This window comes from Marmota monax, unplaced genomic scaffold (assembly GCF_021218885.2).
Source record: "Marmota monax isolate L192 unplaced genomic scaffold, Marmota_monax_Labrador192_F-V1.1 WCK01_AAM20220418_F8-fsc00078, whole genome shotgun sequence".
Classification (NCBI taxonomy): Eukaryota; Metazoa; Chordata; class Mammalia; order Rodentia; family Sciuridae; genus Marmota; species Marmota monax.
This window is the reverse complement of record NW_026694865.1, coordinates 931,013-944,753: the sequence shown is the minus strand read 5'-3', so window position 1 is coordinate 944,753 and position 13,741 is coordinate 931,013. Positions and strand designations below refer to the sequence as shown.

The 13,741-nt window shown below is 34.9% G+C and overlaps 1 protein-coding gene across 5 annotated transcripts in view; it reads left to right on the top strand.

The window, feature by feature from the left end:
* Positions 1–7,261, top strand: part of Lrrc49 (leucine rich repeat containing 49) — a 153,360-nt gene extending 146,099 nt beyond the window's left edge. For 2 of the 5 annotated variants that reach the window (XM_046426599.2, XM_046426598.2), the window contains one exon: positions 5,517–7,260. In XM_046426599.2, coding sequence (XP_046282555.1) covers positions 5,517–5,720 — 204 coding nt within the window. In that variant the 3' untranslated portion in view covers positions 5,721–7,260. Of the gene's footprint in view, positions 1–2,563; positions 2,678–5,516 lie in introns of those variants that run through there. The other 3 variants (XM_046426600.2, XM_058573284.1, XM_058573283.1) reach the window with 3 other exon arrangements.
* Positions 7,262–13,741: the final 6,480 nt, after the last annotated feature.

The following is a 13,741-nucleotide window of genomic DNA, read 5'->3' as shown; positions in this document are numbered from 1 at the left end:
AGCCTACCTTGGATGTTTCATTATAGTAATGTAAGATGCACTAATAAACATATAATAAACCAAATGTAAATATGCAAGATGAATATAAGGCAAACTTTAAAGCATTAACAAAGCACACAAAATATTTATACAAATGGAAAAACCTACCATGTTTTAAATAAAAAGGCTCTCAAGCAAAATATGTCAATTTTCTTTAAGTTAATTTAAAAGTATAATATGAACCAAATAAGAATATCAAAAATGTTTTTTGAGGCTTTTTATAAATACATTGATCCTAAGGTGCATGTGGAAAAATAATAACTAATAGCCAAAACTTTGAAAAAGAAGAACAGTGAGAAAAAGGCTAGCACTATTAGATATTAAAGCATATTTTAAAGGCTTATCAACTAAACTAGAGTGGTTGTGAAAAGATAGACTAATGGAATAGAAAGAAAAATTCAGGTTTATTTCCAAATAAAGAAGATTACACCATATAATTAGGGAGCAATTTCAAATAAGTCAAGGGGACTATCTACTAATGATTTGAGGATAACTGAAGAACTATCTGAAAAAAAAAACTGGATTCAGACATACCATCTTATATCAATTGAAATTCCAAATTGGTCAGGGATTTTAAAGTTTAAAGTGAAAGCATGAAAATTCTAGAAAAATCCACGAGAAAGGTCTTCATGAGGATCAAATAAGTAAAGACAAATGACAAACTGGAAAAATAGTTTGCAACTCATATCCCTAAATTATAAAGAGCTTTTAGAAATCAAAAAGATAAAGGGCCAACAGCCTAATAATTGTTGTATTGTCTATTCAAAAGTAAATTTAAAATAAGATACCATTAACTATAACAACAAATACTGAGGAGTGGGTAATAAAATACATATAAGCCCTTTATTGGGGAAATTATGACTTTCTAGTTGAAAGTCACTAGGGAAAAACTAAATAGTTTGTTAATGTACAGAAATGTTCTACATTAAAAAGATGTTAATTCTTCCTAAATTCATTTATAAATATATGCCAGTTCTAATTCAAGTGTGAATGTGGTTCTTGTGGAACTTTACCACCTGATCCTAAAAGTTATCTGATAGAGCAAAGGAACTATCATACTCCAGAGGAAAGCAGGAATAAATTGCCTTAGCAGACATCAAGCATTATTATAAAGTGGTGGTAATTAAAACAATATAAGGATAAACAAATAGACTCATGAACAAAACAGAGGGCCAGAGTATGCCATGCTGGTGAGGGAAATGTATGCAGGTAGTAGGCATTACAAACTACTGACTGTTTATAAGTGTTACTGAAGAAATGGGATCTCCAATCAGAAAAACATATTGAACACATTCACACTATACTACAAGAAATTAACTCCGGATCAAATAAAAACCCAAGTACAAAAAGCAAAACTTTAAAGTTCTTATTTTAAAAATAGGAGACAATTTGTATGACCTTGGTTGCATAGGTTATGATTTTTTAATACTCCAAGTGCACAAACTGTAAAGGAAAAGTTTGATAAATTTAGCAGACAAGGTCATTGAGATTATTTTTAAATATAAATAACTGCAGTGGAGTCATATAAGCAAAGTCTTGATTAAAGTGGTTTGATCAATAAATAAGCAATGAAGAGATAAAGACAGGGAATATTGACTCCTGTTTTGAGGAAATTCAAAGGGAAAAGAAGAAATCTGAAGCCACATAGTATTTTGAAAAGAACACTAGGCTTACTGTCAGGAGACTTGGACTTGAGCCCCTGATTACCACTTATTACCTGAGAGACCTTGCCCAAGTCCCTTAATCACTCTCTTTTAACTCACAGGCCAGCATTCCTTCACTTACACCACGCTCCCCACATCTTGAAAAATACTTAACTCACTACAGCACAAAGTCCTCAGTCTCTCTTCTCTGTACATACTGACTTGTTGAGAAAATAAGTTCAGGTGAGTTTCTCACAAAACAGGTTAAGTAGACCCTTTCATTGTTCCTGGCAAAGTTCTGTCACTTGGTAGTTGTCCATCCATTCTCTTGACTCACCTACAAAAGATTCAAGATGGACCTAGAATGCTGAAAAGGACTTTAAAGAATCTGGCCCTGTTCTTAGATAAGGAAAACTGGAAACAAATTGAGGGTCACAGGTGAACATTTGACTGATCTGCCTCTAGAACTGAGACCTTCTGTTTTCTGATCATGGATTATTTTACAATATATTGTGGTGACTTCTTGACCATCCAATAAAAAGAATGCTTTCTTTTTCAGAGTACTGATTATATTTAATGGATGATCATTTCATTCAGCACTTAAATTACTATTTTATATTTTAGTTAGCTGTTTATATATATAGGCCATCTCTCAACTAGACTGCCAATTCTTTCTCTAGGGAAGTTTTAATACATGATGTCTAATCCTGAGAAATTGTCTCGACCTTCATTGACCTTGTTTCCCATTTGTAAAATGGAGATACAGATTAAATTCTAATACAAATAATACAACTAAAATGATAGTTAAAATTACTGTATAACAAATCCTACCATTGACATTTTCCCCAACCATCTTTTTTTTTTAAATATTTATTTTTTAGTTTTCGGTGGTGGACACAACATCTTTATTTTATTTTTATGTGGTGCTGAGGATCAAACCCAGCGTCCTGCGCATGCCAGGTGAGGGCGCTACTGCTTGAGCCACATCCCCTGCCCTCCCCAACCATCTTTGTAACAACACATTTCTACTTCCATGAAATAGTATAAATAATATTTATTGTATAGAGTTCATCTCATTAGGATTGAACTTGCAAAATACTTGCTTTATGAACCCCAGGAATATTATGGCATAAAAAGAAATAAGTATATCAATGCATTTGAGAAAGAAAAGACTAATTCAAAGAGTAAGAACTCCTTGATGGGTCAGGGAAGAGAGCTATCTATTATGTGCTCTTCACAGGATCATTTGGACAGGCAGAGTGAGTTATCCTGGCAGATACCTGATGAGCTTTCACAGTCACACAGAGTAACTGGCTTGGAGGAGAGAATAAATGAAGAAATAAAAATTCTTTCAAACACAATTGCTAAATTAAGGGCTATTATAACAAATATAATTCTGTTTCAACATGTCGTAGGGGAACAATAGAAGCAACTGTAGCAGGAAATTTTAAAACACCAAAAATTGTACTTATGTCAATTACCAAAAGTTAATTTTAATTTGTATTATGTGTAAGTGATGTGACAAAATGCAACATTTAAAATTTTTATTTTTGTTATCTCTAAACTGTTATAAAATTTTGTCTAGTCTTAATGATGGAACTTTGTCTTTATTTTTTTAAATTCAAAATCTATTATAAGATATTTGGAAATGTATATGAGAGCATTTACTAAATAGGCTCTGTACCTTCTACTTGTGTAAATGCATTGCTTGTTATAAAATATCGCTCTTTTGGTTACTGATATCTAGTGAATCACACTTGGCCTTCATGCTGCTGGTTTCTGTGTAGCTCAGGTTCACTGAGTGTTAAAAAGAAGCAGCTCATGCTGTTTTCATCAAGCTAACTTAGTGCAGGTGACTGAGTTCCAGACTGTGTTTCAGAGTCAGAGCTAAGTTAGACTCATCAAAGAAGCAGCCAGCTGGACCCATTATTGTTTATAATCTATCAAAATCTTGTGCATGTTTTTAGGATAGGTCAGTTCATGATCTGTTGCTTTAGCCCACAAACAATATCACATCAGTATGTTAACCCCTTAATGCTGAAATTATTTTAAGATGTCTTACATAACATAAGAAAATTTCCACAATTTGCCTCTCCTAGGAAAGTGCAATTTGGATCTACTAATTTTATATTAATTAATGAAGAATTTTTTAAAAAAAAACATTTTGTTGTAAAAATGGTAAGAATTTTTAAAAATAAGAAAAATAGAAAAAAAGAGGAAAAAATACCTGAAGACTCTCTTACTGATACTTCAGTACATTTTTTTCAATATTTTTCTATGTATTATTTCCCAATTTTTTACTAAAAATTTCAAATGTACAGCCAAGTTGAATTTAATGGTAAATACTCATACACCCAAACCTATGTTTTACCATTAACATTGTACTATCCAGTTTAGTTTACTTGTTTCATTGATGAATCTCCCATCCCTCTATCCATCCATCTGTTCATGTTGTTTCTAAAAATCATTTCAGAATAATTGTAGACATTCATATGCTTTTTTCTAAATAATTCAGCTTGCATATCATTGATTAGAGTTCAATATTTGATATAGTTTCTTAATTTGAAATGAAATTTATATACTGAAATATAAACCTTAGGTGTACTATTGTTGAATTTTGACAAATGCACATACTCATTTAATCCAATCCCTATCAAAATTTCAGTTTTTCTTTTTGTACTTAATATTATAATATAAGCATTTTTTAAATTAAAAATCCTCATGATTTTAATGACAATATTTATAATATTCTAAATTTAGCTTTTTAATTAACCTTGATATTATTTTGGTATTCTGATTTAAGCTGGTTCTAAGTAGTGTATCTTTTTCCTAAATCTATTATCAACATCTGTTATTTCCATCCTTCTTCATTGATATGAATTACTTCTCTATAATTCTGATTATGTGATATTACATTGATTTTTCTATATTATGACATTTTTCATGATCAAGCCTTGACACTCTCCAGCAGTATTAATAGTCATAATAAATGTTGAATTCTTAAATTCAACTGTGTGTGTGTGTGTGTGTGTGTGTGTGTTTGGTTTTGCTGGGGGTGGATCCCAGGGCCTCATGTATGCTAAGCAAGCCCTCTACCGCTAAGTTATACCTCTATCCCTAATAAAATGGCTTTCTTTTAGACTCTGTAATGAAATTGGGGCCTAATTCCCAAATATCTTCTGGCCCAAAAATTCCCCTGTCATGTTTGAACTAGGTTTTTCATTTGTAGACTGCTAGACTCAGAAGTTGAGAGGGAAGGGAACACTATTTATTTAGAAGGCCACCTTCAGGTCCTGAGCTTATATATATTTTCTCTTTGTACACTTTTCTCCAACTTTATCCAAAGATCAAGGCCATTTATTTCAGTGTAATATTCCACTATATGCTTTCCTAACCTAGAGAGTACATTAAGAGTATGACTATTTAAAATATATGGATATTAACTAAATTAATACCAACAAAATTGTCAGTGTCTGTGCCCTGCCACATTAGCCACTGGAAGCCATGAGACTGTGTGCATTCAGCTGACTTGTGTGAGCTAAGCCTCCAAACTGAGATAGGAGAAATAGTGTAATGATCTAGTGATTACAGTTAAATATATATATATATATATATATATATATATATATATATGTGTGTGTGTGTGTGTGTGTGTGAGAGAGAGAGAGAGAGAGAGAGAGAGAGAGAGAGAGAGAGAGAGAGAGAGAGATTGTGTGTGGGAAAGGGATTAAGGGATCAAAATAGTTAATTTCAGGTTTCTCTGGTTCAGCTAATCACTGCTTTGGCTTTTGGATTGGTTATGATTTAAAACATTATTTTTTCTTTTTAAAACAGGAAATAAAGGAGAAAAAGAAATTCTGCAAGATGTATATAGAAGACCTTGTGAAGGAAGCCACAGAAATCAATATGAAAAATGAAGCTTTGCAGAAGCTTTGGCCGCAGATGTTCATTGAGCTTGTTAGGGATGCAGTCATAGAAATCCGCAATAAAAATTCCTATATGAAGCTCTGCCTACAGCAGATAACTGACCAAAAATAGAGAGGGCTTTTAGTTACCATTGATTTTGGCAGTTTTACTTTTTCTAAAGGTTGAAAATATGCAGATTAAATATGTTAAAACAACATTATCCTACAGACTAGGAAGAGTAGCATCAAAATGTTATTGACTATTGTTCTCAAAGTTAAAGATTAAGAAGGAAAGCAGGAAGAAGGGAGGATTCATTTCATATATGTGTTGACCAGATGGCTTGGATGTTAGGTTGGCAATGCATCTTCCGTTCTTGCTCTGATCAGAGCCCCCGCTATAGCCCAAAGCACATGGCATTTGCTGATGGGTCAGCATGAGTTGCTTCTACCTACTTTCAGCTGATGGTTTTCATTTGTTTGCCTTTTTATTTTATGTCATGATTTCAAAGCCAAAAATATGTTCTTTTTATGAGTGAAGAATAAACTTAATACATTAGTTAAAAAAAATTTTGCCTCTTTAGTCCAGTCAGTATTGTCATATTTGATGTATTTTTATGTTCTGCTTTTGTTGGGTAGGATCCCTGCAGTTCACCTACGTGGGAGGAGGCCCCATTCTTCTAGGGATGTATCTTCAGGGCACAACAGGGAGACCTGGGAGTCACTATGGGCAGAGAATATTAAAATGAGTTAATACTGGGATAGAAAAAAACGCTTGATCTTAAAAGGATCCTGAGTGAATATAAAATGCAATCACAAATCAGTAGTCTGCTTTGATGAGAGTTGTTTCCTTCTTATTGACTGCCATGGGGCTCTTTTTATAGGCATGTATGTGTACCTGTATCTTAGAGGTATTAAGGATATAAGGGTGAAAGTTTCTAATTTTTAAAATTCCATTGGAAAATCAAATATATAATCAAGATGTGAGCAGGGCTTGAGCCTCATTCATGCTAGTGAACAGGGGATTGCAGCCTTTTTCCAGAGCTGGAGATAGGACATACAATTTCAGAAAAAAAATAATCTTACAGGTCAATAAATAGGAATTCTCCACTTTGCTCAGATTTTGCCCAGCAGCCATCATGTCAACAGACCACAAGGCTGTGTGAAAACTAGAAGATGCAAGACAGCAAAATCATACATAGATGCCTGGAAGAACACTGGGTGTATTGCTGTTGCAGACCCAAGAAGGAGCCACATCCTTAAGATATCTAAGTTCCCCTCTCCTCGAAGGAGTGCTCAAGTTTAGTAGGTGAAACAATTTTTCTGAACATTGTCTTTAAGTCACACTGTCATGGGTTAACATTTTGGCACTAAGCTATCAGCTTACTAATTTATGACCCATCTGATCCTCAGTTTTATCATAATAGTACTTACTTCTTAAGATTGTCATGGGGACCACAGGAGATAGTGCATGCAAAGCGTTTCTCACAATGCCTGGCACTCAGCATACAACCAATAAATGGAGCTGTTATTCTTAACTGTTTGGACACCAGTTGAACCATAAATTTTGTGCCATAGAACAGCAAGAGCTGTTAGTTAGCATTGCTTGGTGATCCTTCAGCCTCTCCAAATTGGAACAAGGACCATTTCTCATCTGGCTGGTGACTCATGATCTCTCATAGGGTTTAAATCTTCTTTGGTATAGAAATGAGATCCCGGCTTGAAGGTGATGTGGAAAGAAAAACTAAGAATATCCTCTTCATGTACTTATACTACATAGGAAAGAAAAAAGAACCTGTGCCTCTTCAGGAATGTGGGGAGCTATTCCTGGCTCTGGGATTTGCAGGTGGATAGCCTGGCTGTTTAATAAACAACCTATCCAGCTTCTTTCCTCTCCTCGCCTAATCCTCCCATTCCTGATCTGTTCCTCAGCCCTCACCAGTTCTTCTGAGAACTTGAGGGACCCAAGGTCACAGCAGTGATTGAGTTGGTAGTAAACCTGCTCAACCACTGCTGGCTCCATGCACACCTGCTTCAGGCCTAGAAATAGGGTTTCTGACTTGTTTGGGAAACCAAGCCTCCCTATTCTTCACTTTGGTCTCTCCTTTGTTTGTACCTAAGTTTCTTACTCTTTGCTCCCCCTTCTCCATACTGATTTCTACTCTTGAATCCTTATTTTGTCTGGTCCTAAACTCCCAGTGGCTGTGTCCTCCCATCCAGTTCTATCCTCCAAACTCAATTTGCTTGTTGGAGTTCCTAGGTGAGGATAAATCCCCAGATGAAATGAGCAGGAGGACCTGGGTCTATTGGATCTAGTATTAAGGGACTGAACTATATTGTGAGTGAGTGATGATCCATGGAACATGCCCTTTCTACTTGGGATTTCCAGAGAAGGGGAAGAGGTTCTAGGGTGTGCTGAAGTTCTGCTTTGTTTGCAAAAGTGATCTCAAGCAGAAACAGAGTATTGTGGCTTTCTCAAAAGTAGAAGCATCTAGTATCCCCCAGTCCGGGATATAATATTCCCACATTCTAGTTCAGCAATTGGATGGTAAGTGCTGGATCTGGGCTGGTACCAAGAATACTGTTGGATCTATGGCTAGTTAACTGTGCTACTTAATCTGGGGATGGTATCAGCTCCCCACTTCACTCCACTGAAGTCCTGGCATGTGAGCCAGTACAGCCCTGCCATGCTCCTTATCTGTTACTGATCAGAGCAGAGAGTACACTGGGATACATATTCTCCAAGCTGAATAATAATAACCATAACAACAAAGATTCGTTGAGCAGTGTCTTACACTATTATAAGCTCCTTATGTGCGTCATCACATTTAGTCTCCTAACACTGTAATATATGCATGCTAGTTACCCCTATTTGAGCATTAGAAAACTGAGACAGAGTGTTAAATAACTCATCAAGGATATTTCAGTCAATAAATAGTGAACAGAGACTGCATTCTCTGTTAGTCTTCAGGATTTGACATTGGGGGAAAATTATGATACCTATTGTCTTTCCTAATCTGTTTTCATGTTTTGCTATTATACTGTAGGATAGCAAATGGAAGATGAGAATTTCACAAACGTGCCTACATGTACAGCACATTGAAGAACATAAAGTACAGTATAAATGTTAATGTAAAATGCATATAAATAGATGGACAGCACTATATATTTGGGAAATATATATATATATATATATATATATATATATATATATTATAGGACTTATAGGACTGCCTTATATTGTGAGTGAGGGGTGATCCATGGAACATGCCCTTTCTACTTGGGATTTCCAGAGAAGGGAAATATGTATTATATATGTGTGTGTGTGTATAGAGAGAGAGAGAGAGAGAGAGAGAGAGAGAGAGAGAGAATATCAAAATGAAGAAGGGGTAAGAGCAAGTATCAAATTAGGGAGGCCAGGGAGAAGGGTATTAAACTGATAATAGGCAAAAGATATGTTGACTCAGATCAAGGTGGTAGCAGCTGAAGTGTCAAGAGGTGATGGGATCTGGAATTTACTTTAGAGGCAGAACCAACAAGATTTCCTGATAGACTGGATGTGGGATATAAGAGATAGGAGTGAATAATAGTGCTTTGGTTTTGAGCTTAGACAACTAAAAAGATTGAGTTATTATCAAGTAAGATGGGAGCATGAATGGAGTATCTTTGAGGAAGAAGATCAGGGAGTCTGTCTTGTACTTATTGATTTCAATATGGTTATTAAATATCCAAGCACAGGTGTTTAGCAGGTATAGATATAGGAGTTGAGAGTTGAGAAGTGTGGGCTGGGCTAGATTATAAAATTTGGAGTCATCAGACTGAGGATATAGCTCGGTGGTAAAGCACTTGCTTAGCATGTGTGAGGCCCTGGGTTTCATTCCCAGTACCACAAATAATGATGATAATAATAACAGTGATTATTATTATTTGGAGTTCTTGTTATATTATTTTTAAGAGAACAAAATGGTCACTGGTTAAATGATATTTATAGTTTATGTGCCTTTTAGTTTTATCTAAGTTTTTTCATGTGGTCAAATCTTTCATTGTTTTTCTTTATGATTTCTTTCATTGTGATTAAGCTTATCCATAGAATAAATAATAATTCACCTATGTCTTTCTACATTTTGGTGCCATGCTTCTATTAATAGTCTGTGGATAGATCAAAACATGACTGGGTCATCTTTTCTTTGGCAAAACCTGGGCTTGATTCTCTCAGGTTCCAGATTGTTTAATAAGATATTCTTGAAGGGGTGGGGAAGAAAGAAGAAAGGGAAAAGGGAAAGAAGGAAGGAAAGAAAAGAAAGGAGGGAACAAGAGAGGGAAGGGTGGAAGGAGAAGGAGAGACCTGGCAAGTTAGTAAGGCAAAATACAAAATAGAATAGAGACTGCTCAGGAAAACATTAAGTTTAAGCCTTAAAGAACAAAGGTTAGTTTGTCTAACCTGCTTTTATGGGTCAGCTAGAGATGATGTGGTTACTATTGCCAAGAATTTCAGAGCCAAGTTTGAAATTTGATCTCAGCAACTGTGGTCCACCGGTATTGATGGAATATTTGTTATCTTTGATCCTGATTTTCTCCTTATGTTTTCCTTACTCATTGTAGGTATCTTCTTTTTTTCTAGCTACCTCAAATCTTTTATGGAAAGAGCTAAAGTGTATTCAAATAGCTAAAGAATAAATGACTCCTAAAGAAGAAATCCACTTCTTGGGGAGTGAAATAGTTTGCAATTTCTCTTCAAGAGACAATGAAACTATTAATTCCTTCACCAGTCCCTGTAAGCCTCAGTAGTCACAGAGTTGACTTCTCTTTGTTTATCTTGAAATATTTCAACATGCAGAAATGTATGCAGAGTAGTATCTCAAATAAAATACCCTGCATCTACCACCAAGCATAACAGATCTTAATATTTTCCACATTTGCTTCAGATTTTAAAAATAACACATTTCAAGTAGAGATGGAGCCCCTGTGCACCCTCTTTTTCTCCCTAAAGGTAACCATGGTACTGAATTTCATACTTATTATTCATTCATGTTTTCATACTATGCTTGTTATGCATAAATGAATAGGGAGTTTATTTAATTGAGCTTTTATATTTTCCAAATTTATATAAGTGGCATGATGCAGTATGTCTTCTTCCTTTAACTCTGTGTTTATTTTGAGAATCGTCCTCATTGATGAAAGTAGATCTTTCATTTTCACTGCTATTTGATATTCAGTTGCATGGCCAGTCCTTGATTTGATTGTTTTCCTATTGGTGTGCATCACAAGCTTTCTACTTTAAAACTAGTACAGATTTGCTGCTTTGACTATTCCTGTTCCCATGTGTATTTGCAGGGTACACAATTGGCAGTGCAATTGCTGGGGCCATGTGCACACATTCAACTGTATTCAGTGTTGTCCAAATGCTCTTTAAAATGACTGGTGGCAAATTCTCCGACAAGCAGAGAATTCAAGTTCCAGTTGTTTCACATACCCACTAAAAGCTAGTTTTCCCTTTTTTTGCAATTCGATGTGTGAAAGTGGGTGGCGGGACTTGGTGGCTTTTGTGCAAAGAAGAGATTTTTCAGGGTTTTTATTTTTCCCCTTAAGATGAATTTTACATACAATGAAATGCAACCAAGTGTACAATTTTATTAATTTTGAAAATATAATCAACATCCCAGTGAAGATATAAGACATATTGATCACTTCACAAAAGCTCTTTTAGTCCACCCCTTCCCTCCCCTACAAGCAATTATTGTTCTAATTTCTTTCTCCATTGCTTTGTCTGTTTTGGAACTTCCTACAAATGCAGCCACACAGTATGCATTCATTTGTGCCTGGCTTCTTTTACCAGACATAATGTTTTTGAGAATCAACCATATTGTTGTATGTATAAATAATTCATTTTTTTTCCTTGCTTGGTTTAAAGATATCACAGTTTGTTCATCCATTCCACTGGATTGTTTCCAACTTGAGATTCTAATTAATAAAGACATTTTTGTGCAAGTTCTTTTGTGCAGTGAAACTGCTGGGTCAGAGAATAGTTGTAAGTTTACCTTTATAAGACTTGGCCATACATCTTTTCGAAGTGGTTTAACAACTTTACACTACCTCCAACAACGTATAGTTGTTGGAGGTAGTGTAAATATCTGCCAACATTAGTTGTTCTAAGCATTAAAAAAAAATGTAGCTATCTTCATGGCTTTTTCAGTCATCTCATTGTTGCTTTAATCTTATTTTCCCTAATTTCTAATTATGATGAACATATTTTTGTGTGATCATTTTAAATCCTCTTTGTTGAAATAAATTTTCAGGTCTGTTTTTTATTTTTTTACTTGTCTTTTTATTGATTTGTATGAGTTCTTTATGGGTTATTTTCTAAACACAATACTTTCATTTTGAATTACAAAAGTCCAATTCATCCAATTTTTTTATGCCAAGTGCTTGTTATAATCTTCTCAAAATAGTTTTTCTGCCCCAAATTTGCAAAGATACTCTCTGTTTTCTGCTAGAAGCTTCATGTTACAACTGTTATACTCAGAACTATGATTCTTCTTGAGTTCATTTTTGTGAATGCATGAGGTAGATGTAAAACTCCATCTTCTTTTACCTTTGGAAACCCAGTTATTCTAGTACAAATTTCTATTATAAATTGGTTCAAAGAGTTTCTTCTCCCCCATTGAATGGCCTTGACAATATTTTCAAAAAAGTCAATTGACCCATATACTTGTGGGTTTCTCTAGACTTTCTATTCTGTTTCTTTTTCTATTTTTATACAAATGTTGCCCTGTCTTGATTACTGTAGCTGTATGTAGGTCTTGAAATCAAGTAATATAACTCCTTCAACTTTGTTGTTCTTTTAAAAAATTGTTTTAGGTAATCTATATATTTGCATTTCTGTACAAATTAGCTTGCCAATATGCTTTTTAAAAGGACTATTAGAGGGCTGGGGATGTGGCTCAAACGGTAATGCGCTTGCCTGGCATGCGCGGGGCACTGGGTTCCATCCTCAGCATCACATAAAAATAAAATAAAGATGTTGTATCCACTGAAAACTGAAAAATAAATATTTAAAAAAAATTCTCTCTCTCTCTCTCTCTCCCTCCCTCCCTCCCTTCTCTCTCTCTTTTAAAAAAAAGACTATTAGGATTTTATTTTGATTCTGTTGAATCTATAGAGGAATAGAGAAGATATTTAATAAACTCTGATTGTCATGAAATGTGATATATCTCTAAATTTTTTAAAATTATTTTTTCTGACAACTAGAGTTTTCCCTTTTTTCAATTTGCTGAGAGAGAGAGAGAGAACACTTGTTGGCTTTTGTGCAAAGAAGAGATTGTTCAGGGTTGTAGGTTTCAATTTCAATTTTATTTGGAAGTAAATTTATTCCTTACCATTTATTAATGGTTTGAATCTTAAATTTCCTCCAGAGACTGGTATGCTAAAGACTTGGGCCAGCCTGAAGCACTCTTAGGAGGTGGTAGAATCTTTAGGAGATGGGGCCTAAGTGGAAGGGAGTTAAGTATTTGGGGGCATGTCCTTGATGGGAATATTGGGACCCTGGCTCTTTGATCTCTCTCTTTGCTTCCCAGATGCCATGAGGCGAACAGTTTCTCTGCCCACACCCTCCTGAAATGAAGTACTTGGTCACCATGGGCTCAAAGCAACAAGGCCAATGGCCATGGACTAAAGCCTCTGAAACCATGAGCCAAAATCTGTGCTTCCTCCTTTTAAGTTGATTTCTCAGGTATTTTGTCATAGATAGAAAGTTGACTAACACAACATTTTGGATATATTGAAGGCATATTAAAATTTCAATTCCAATGATATAGTAATATACTTTATTTTTATGTACAGTTGATCCTTTGATTTGCCATTCTGTATTTGAATTTGCCTGCTAGCTAAAATTTTTGTAACTCCAAAATCAATACTCATGAAACTTTCACTTTTATTTGTAGACATGCCCAGAATTATGGAAAGTTTAAGAAATTTCACAGTTGTGTTCCCAGCTGGGGCCAAGTAAGACACACTCTACCTTCTTATTTCAGTTCTCATAATGTAAACAAGTGTGCTTTTCATTTTTATTTAGTGTCATGTTTATAGCATTTTTGTTCTTTTTTTTTTGTGACTTTGCTGTTAAAAATTCCCATAGAAGTAGTGCTCAAATATAATATT